Below are 8,274 nucleotides of genomic sequence, written 5' to 3'. Positions count from 1 at the left end.
GGAGAGGCTAGGTGGCACATGGTGGCAGCAGCTCCCAAGACAAACAGTGCTTCATCTTTAAGTCCGATATAGGGATCTGGGTTTACGGTGCCTGGCTACAAATCACCCCATCCACGTGGTGGATCCTCCAACAGAGGGGTGAGGTGGTGCTGACATGGACTGCATTTAGCTCATATAGGGCACACTGCTACAAGAGCTGCAAGAGGCTGCAGTAACTATGCTTATAGTACACACCTGTGACAAAGCTCCCCATGAAGCCAGATGAGGTAGCAAGATAATGAGAGAATTTCTTTTTCTATTCCCCCAAAAACCATTAAAAATCTTAATATTTGCTCTCACAAGTTATTAGACCTGACACTGAAAGTACCTTTTTACCTTCAAAGAAGAACAACCTTGGTTAGGACAACAGTGATAAGGATTTGGTAAATTATACAGCCCTGGGATCATGCAGGTCCCTGGGGTTTTAGAAATGCTGCAAAACATCCTATCATTTGTACTGCATGTATATTTTATCTAAGCCCTACTGGAATTCATTGGCATGTTAGAAATATCTGCCTTTTTCTGAAAGGGGTAGTGTCCGTGTGTGGAGAGGGAAAGAGGGGGATTAGGCATATTCAGATCTCCAAACAAGTTAGCATGCAACGTGTCACTGTAACACAGTGCTCCAGGAGGAGCTGTGCATCACAGGGCCATGAACATAACAGAAACTTTGCTGCCTCCCCTGGGACCTTTCATGATGAAAAGGGTTGGAGAAATATTGCTGTCTAGGCATCTAAGCAGCTTTCACGTAAGACCGACTGAAAATAGACTTTGCAGAGGCTCTCCTTCCTCCCCAAGGAAGCTGACAAGAGCCTCTGTTGATCACTGTGTTTTTAGAGCCCTTCTGGGAGACAAGTCTGAGACCATGAAGGGAGGCAGAGCAGGACCAGGCAAGGGGAGGCAGAGGAAAGGAGGACAGAGAAATCTTACCACACTTACCACTGATAGAGCTGCAGAATGGGCCAGAGCCACATGTCGACAGTATGGGGTCAGAGACACCACTGCAGAGGATGGTCGGGGAATTGGGTGTTGACGTGGGTGAGCTTGGTGTGGATGGCCCCAGACGCTCGGCTAATATAGTGGAACCTGCACCGTGAGAAAAGAAACCAACAATTACTTTTAAAGACCGGGTCTGACAAGGCCTGAGGATGTGTGGCTGGGGGTGCAGCTCTCGATGCTTATCAGGACTCATGTCTTATCAGCTTGAAATCTAGGGAAGAGATAAGAAAAAAATTCACACACCTTTTCAAATGCTAGCAGCTGGCCCAGAAGTCCCACAGCCCCTGAAATTAGCTGCTGTTCCTTTAGCCATCATAACCCTTTGCTTCTGCCCTTTAATGTGTCTCAGATCATTAACTGCAGTTATTTTCCATACGGTCTCATGCTCATATGCACCCTCAGCACTATATCCAGTGATGGGCTTGTAGCCAGTAGAGGACAAAGCCTGAGCAGGGTGGGCTAGGCTCCAGCACAAGAACATATCACCTTGTCAAAGCACTTTATGCTAACCCAGAGTAAAATACATCCCAGGCTCTGATAAATTCATGCTAAGTCACCCAAGGACTTCCTAAACACAAACGTGAGGGTTTGCTGATCAGGAAAACAGATCTGTTAACTGCCCTGCCTCTTTTCTAGGGTGGCCTCTGTCAGAAGAGGGGATAGCAGGTGAGGACAGAAATGTGGGTAGAAATCACTTCGGGCCAGCCAAGAGAGAAGCAACCCAAATGCATTTGAATCTGGGATGAGCAAGGACATCCCCCTCAAATCAGCAATGTTTTATCCCTGTACGTCCGAATGTGATGGCTCAAGTATGCAGAGCTCCTTGACATCTTCTCTATGTGTCCCCAGCTCTGCTGCCTCTTGCTCTCAGTGCTCACCATCAGCTCTGGGTTAGTGTGCTGTTTGCCAGAGAAGCCAGCTCTGCCCCCCAGCCTGCTCTGCATCCTCCCTTCTTCTGCTGTTAGAATAACAAGCATCTTAAAATCCTTTCCAGAAGGAAAAAAAAGAAATGGGAATGCTTAAAATTCTGGCTGCTGCAAAGGTTTTTGTAAGAGATTCATTGTTAACGATACAGCCTGCGCTTCAATAACACAGTGGTGAGACAGCAGCACACACATGCACGAACCGAGATATGGTTTCTTGGTGGCAAGAACGAGTTTTGTCTGCAGTTTTAAAGTTTCTCCCTGCCAGCTGAGAAGCTGGGGTAACTCCAAATCAGCTCTAAAACACCACGGCTTCTCCGTGTGGCCTTATAAGGAGCCCAGAGACACGGAGGGCTTGGAGCTGCAGTGTCCTTGATGGGTCGGGAGTTACTCTCCAGAGAAAAAGCAGCAGTTGGAGGCCAGAAAAACCCTGTTTTTCCTTCTGTAGAATGGGTCCTTCTGTTCCTATTTGCAGGGTGACTAGCGAGCCAGTGAGGACCAAATCCAGGAAGCGGGGACTCCCAAGTGTCAGCTCTGGATTGTGCAAAAAAGCAAAAGCACAGCAGCAGCAGATGCCAGATCCTCCTGGCCTTTGCAGCGCACCAAGACCGAGTAGTTCAAGTGTGGCACAGGGACCAGGAGGTCAGCAGGGAAAACGGTTGGGTTAAACTCTGTTCTGAGGTCTGCATACAGGAGAATAAACAACGTGCTTCAGCCTTCAGTCCCCCAGTTTCACCGTTCTTCAAATCAGGAGCACTTTGCTCACAGGCACAATCTGAAGGAGAATTAACCTTTGTAAAAGGCTTTGTGACCCTCACACTTGAGATGCTGCAGATAAGCACCTCCTTTTTCGCAGGGATGGGAACTGAGGCTGAAGCTTGGCTCAGTAAATATGCAAAATGATGCAGCCTCTAATGACAGCCACTAGCAATGTCTCCTCTCCTCCAATCTGACAGATGACCGTAGCAGAAAACTTGCCCTGTGGGTAACACATGCTGTAAACAGGCCCAGCAGGGGCACAGATTTCAGCTCACTCACTGCACACAGAACAAACGCGAAGGCTGAACAGCTGAACAAGTTTTTCAAGCCTTCCCTCTTCTCCCTGCAGCCCAGAGACATTTCTTCCATTCAGCTGACACACAGCATGTTGCATCTCCAACACCAACCTGGTCATCTCATTAAATGCAAAATAAAGCCTATTAAGAGCACTTTTTCCTGGGCTGACAGGGGAATTTGGAGGTGCCCCAAGTGTCACAGATATGAACTGACGAAGCCTGCTGGCACCAGTGCAAACGGCCTTTCTGCAGCGCAAGGAGAGTTCGTCAGTGCAGGATCTGCAGTCTGCTCCGGCTGAGTGGCAGGGCTGCATCCCAGCATGGCCCTGCCCAAGGCCCGAGGGCCAGCACACCCCTTCCCAGCTCTTTCTCCTAATGCAAGGCACAGTTTTTGACTTTTCTCCAGCGTAAGTATAGCGCTTTGTTTAGAACAATCTGAGTTCCCTACCAGACAAGACACGCTTCTCCCTTGGTGACAGGATAATCAACATAAGACAAGTTACTCACGCTGCTAATATATTGCTGGATGGTGTGCAGACACCATGACAAGGAGCACGGAATGAGATCATGTGCAGGGTGGAATGAGTGTGGCCAGCCTGGCTTAACTAAAACCAGATACATGTGCTCAAGGCCAAACACGCTCACTGTGTGCACAGAGCTCCTACCAAAAGCTAGCTTTCAATCCATGATTTAAAAAAAAATATATATATCTAAATCTTTTTAGATATTTATTTAAAAGCATTCTACCTCTCTGTAAAGCTCCCAGATAACTTGTCTATGCTGCTAACTTGCCTCATGCTTGATCTCAAACGTGCTGAACACACCAGGATCACCTTTAAGCAGATTTTGAATCGATTCCATTTGGTGTTTTATCTTTGCAGCACTAACATTAGGAAAATTCAATGTAGTTTGACTCTTTCTCTGCAATTCTGTGTCATCACTGTGGGAGAGGTGTAAATAAGTGAACCTGTATGTCCACCCACAAAAGGAAAGAGAGTATTATATTTTCAGTAGAAGAGAGTACGAACATGGAGTGTGCAGACAGCCTCATGTGGGGAATGGCTGCTAGTATGCTAGTGGTTTTTAACTCAAAATGGTCTTGCCAAACCAGACCTGGAGTCAGAAAGAAAAGGGAAGGCATTCAATAGGATGAAATGAGAACTATAACACTTAAGCAGAGATAATCAGCTATGAAAATACAGGCCAGGGCACTGGACCATTCAATGAGAAATACAGCTGTCTTAAAGAAAAAGGCCTGGGGATCGCTGGAGGCCACCAGATAGCCATAAATCAGCAATGCCATCCTGTTACGGAAAGGTTACACCAATCCAGGGTCATACGAGGGTGGTTAAGCTCTGGAGCCGGGGCCTGAAGGCACTGTGGTATCTCTGTCCCTGGAAACACTCAAAACTCAACTGGTCATGGTCTTGTGCTCACTTGGCACTTAGCCCTGCTTATGAGCAGGAGGTTGGAGAAGATAATTCCCAGGGGTCCCATGTGAGCTAAAATGTTGTATGATTCTATGATTTCAAGATGATAACAGCTTTCACAGGCTGCTAAAATGAGGGAAGAAACAATCTGTTCTCCGTGAAAGTTCTGCTTAAGACAAGAAATCCTGGCATTCCTAAGGCATAAGCTGAATGTTAAGGCATTTGGGTTGGACATTATATAGACAGTGAAGCACTGTAAAGCAATCAGACTTCCTAGAGAGATCACGGCATCTCCAGCATTGGAGTGCTTAAAGAAAAGTAAGGTGAGGTAGGTCAACTCTTGGGATACCATCCAGCATTTACGATTTTTGTGAGAGTGGTTATCTGTATCCATAACTGCCCTTTTATAGAAGGTCTTAAAACCGACTAAAATGCAGCAGCTGTGGCCCTCGGAGATGCTGTTGGCTGTCTTTGTCTGTTGTGGTGAACAGGGTGGTTTCCCAGAACATTGCATTCCGCTCTCTGGGGATACCCCCTGGAGCTGTCCCGGCTTTTAAAAATATATCTTTTTGCTCATCTCTTAATGGCAGCTGTCTAGGGAAAGCTGTGCCACCGAAGTTTTTAAGTTGGCAAACAGGACAGATACAATGGCAACATTCCCTAAAAATACATGAAATTTGCCAATTAACATTCCCCCCCTTAACTCTCTCATTTATAACAATATTATTTGTACATTTCTTTCTCATAACAAAGTTCTAAGAATAGTAGTTATTACTGTGTAGGCCCCAGAGAGAATATCAGAAAACAACCACAACAGCAAAACCAGGTGGGTAGTAGCAATGTGCTGTCTGTATTCTCCTTCTGAACGTGCTCAGGGACATTTGCTACGCTGCAAGTAAATACCCAGGGCATTTCTGTGACCTGGAGCAGGCAGTAGCTGCCACGAATCTGTTCAGCAGCTCTCCCAACCCACTGCTAGCAAGCAGCACATGCAGACTCCCAGACTCCAACTCCAGCTGAGATGGTGAGAACAGAACAGTAACACCAAAGCGTAGGTTGCTTCCTTATTACTGCTGTCTTCGGAAGAATGAATGAGTGCCATTTCAAGGTGTTCATAACATATTTCTTCATCTGGTATCTGTTCCTGAGGGAAGAGATAGAAAGGCAAGGCCATTCATGGGACTCATACAATGACAACGGGCTGAACTCCATCCTGTTATGAAAAACATCTATCAGTCAGTGAAAGGTGCCCAGCAATTTTGGGGGATTTGAACACAGTATTTCTCATGCTGTCTCAGATGGGGAGAAGTGTTCGTGATCATAAGGAGACAAAAGACTACCCATTTTACTGAATCTCTGTCTTCCTCTCTTATTCCTTTCCCCCTCATAATTAAATTCAACATTATATGGTCCCACTGCACTTTTTCAGATCCTAACCCAGAAGGCCTGCAAGCACAATGTTTCTTTTGGAGCACTGGGACTGTACCCATGGAATTCTTGCAGACACCAGGCTCCACGGGCTGAAAATCTCTGCTGCTTTGAAGTGGAAATGCAGTATTGCATAGCCTGGAGACTTTGCTTTCAGGGAAGAAAGAAGCAAACCAACCGGCCAAACCCAGGGTTTGCTGGCTACTGACAGGAATGAATAGTATGACTTCTGCCCCCAGAAGGGTTTCTGGCAATACCGGAGGCCTATGGCAAGCACCATCTCAGGTGGTTCATTCACTTCCTGCTAATTGCATTACTTGTCTAGGCTGTTAATGACTATTTCACAAATATTATAAAAATAATGTACACCCACTGCCTGCACTCCAGGGCTAGCCTTTGAACTCACCCAACTTAAACTTCGCTTTTCCTGGCTCACGGGATGCTGTCGGTAAATGACCACTGCTGTCCAACTTTAACGGGCCTTCCCCACCCATACCCATCACAAGGACTATGCCAGGACCCTAAGTAAACATTGTACCTGAAAGAAAAAATAGGGGAGCATCCTGCCATAGCTTCTAAGAAAGATAAAGTCTTACACAACATACTTACTTGCACATATGTTGATCTCCCTTTCTTGTTTTAACACATCTGTTGCATAAATACAACAGCTAATAAAGACCAGATAATTACCAATAGTAATCACAGATTTTCAATGTTGTTCCATGCATCCACAGGTTCCAGAGCTTCCAGCACGCCGTGTAAATGACTAGATCAGATGCTGAAATCTGGCTGCAGCTTTCAATTGGCACTTTTAAAGGTGCACAAGAGAACCATGCACTTCCCATACATTTTAGTCCAGTGAGCACCTGACAGTCCCATTCATTTAGCTGTCTTACAAAACTCTCAATTTGATTTCTATTTGTTGGGAACCAGATTTTTAAGCCTGTCAGCTAAAATAATTTCCCTATCTCAAAATCTATTCAATATATGTTCTCACGTTTAACACCGTGCATGTATCAGGGCCATTGATTTTGTTATCTCGATGGAATCAAGGCTCTTTGAAAAATCTGGCACAAAAATCTGTGGGTACTGAGCTCATGTAAACAGCTGACTGTGGAGGTCTGTCCCATAACACACGCGCTCCTACGCGGTGAGCGAGCTGAGAGGTTACAGAGACTGGATACTAGAGCAATGTAACCCTGTAAAGTGTCATATCTTCACTTAATCTTACCTGCTACGGATCTTTGGCCTTATAGTGACCCCTAGTACATGACAACCTGTGGTAAATAACCATATGCAAGACTCTTGTAGGACCTCATTTTCAGTCCTTACTATTTTTTAATGAAAAGTCTCATAGTTTTCTGCTCCTGGATGTAGCCTGCGTGGAGCTTTCCCACTTCATTTTTTTCCTCTGTTCACCCTTCCATTACAGGAAAAAAATGAGTAGATACATACCTATATTTATTACAGAATGCAGACTTTGCTGGAATTACACAGCTGTTTTGCATATTACAAGAGCAAAAGCCAATACTGAAGATGCAGTCAGGAACCTGGAACTGTACACTAATGGGCCTTCCCTTGACCTTGCAATCTCGTGGCAGGACACAGTGTACTGAGATCTCCTGGGTTCTTTCCCCTGTCTTCTCTCAGAAAGTGAGACAAGGTTTCTCTTGATATTCGCCAGACAGATCTCTCACTTGACACCGATACCAGAAATCTTGGTATTCCTTCAGTGGTACATCCACAAAAAGGTGGGCCTTATAAAGACAAGCTTTGCAAGGCCTAAATTCTTCTACATTATATTTCAGTAACTGGCTTTCACTAATGCAAATGCTCCATCAGCTGTAGAGAGAGCTGCAAATACCAACCACGATTTTAGCGAGCTTGTCTCGGTGCTAAAATAACAGCTGTTCCCTCAGCACGCTCTCTGTTCCAAAGGGTAGCCATGTAAATTTATGCATATTATCACATTTTCTTGCCTCCAGTCAAGGCTGCAGGAGAGCTATTCTGTCCCATGGGGCCACCCAGGTCTTGCACAAGAGGGACTTTTGAATACATCATAGTAAAACAAAGGAACAAAGCACCTGTAGCTGCATGGGCACATGGTAGTTAAAGATCAACAATAATGCTAGGGAAGGATGTAATCATATCCATCACTTCTGAATGCTATAAAACACATGTATTTACGCAGCCAGTTGTTATGTTCCCACGGTGATGGGAACAATACAGCATTGACCAGAAGCCAGAGCTTCCTTCCCCTTGGGCTCACTGTTTGTGGCCAACCATGCTCTCAGAGCCCGGGCTCTGTACTGCAGTTCATCTCTACCTCTCAGGTGACTGACATCAGTTGATGATCCATGGGGAGTTTGCATTCAACATTTCCTGGGTGATTTTAATTCT

At 45.5% G+C, this 8,274-nt stretch overlaps 1 protein-coding gene across 9 annotated transcripts in view; it reads right to left on the bottom strand.

Moving 5' to 3' along the window:
* Nucleotides 1–8,274, bottom strand: part of NEURL1 (neuralized E3 ubiquitin protein ligase 1) — a 159,484-nt gene that overhangs the window by 11,624 nt on the left and 139,586 nt on the right. For all 9 annotated transcript variants that reach the window (XM_080597802.1, XM_080597805.1, XM_080597808.1 and 6 more), the window contains one exon: nt 979–1,125. In XM_080597802.1, the coding sequence (XP_080453928.1) occupies nt 979–1,125 (147 nt within the window). The remainder of the gene's footprint in view (nt 1–978; nt 1,126–8,274) is intronic.

This window comes from Anser brachyrhynchus (assembly GCF_964034855.1).
Source record: "Anser brachyrhynchus genome assembly, chromosome: 6".
Taxonomy (NCBI): domain Eukaryota; kingdom Metazoa; phylum Chordata; class Aves; order Anseriformes; family Anatidae; genus Anser; species Anser brachyrhynchus.
The sequence above is the reverse complement of the archived record's forward strand: the minus strand, read 5'-3'. Positions and strand labels throughout refer to the sequence as shown.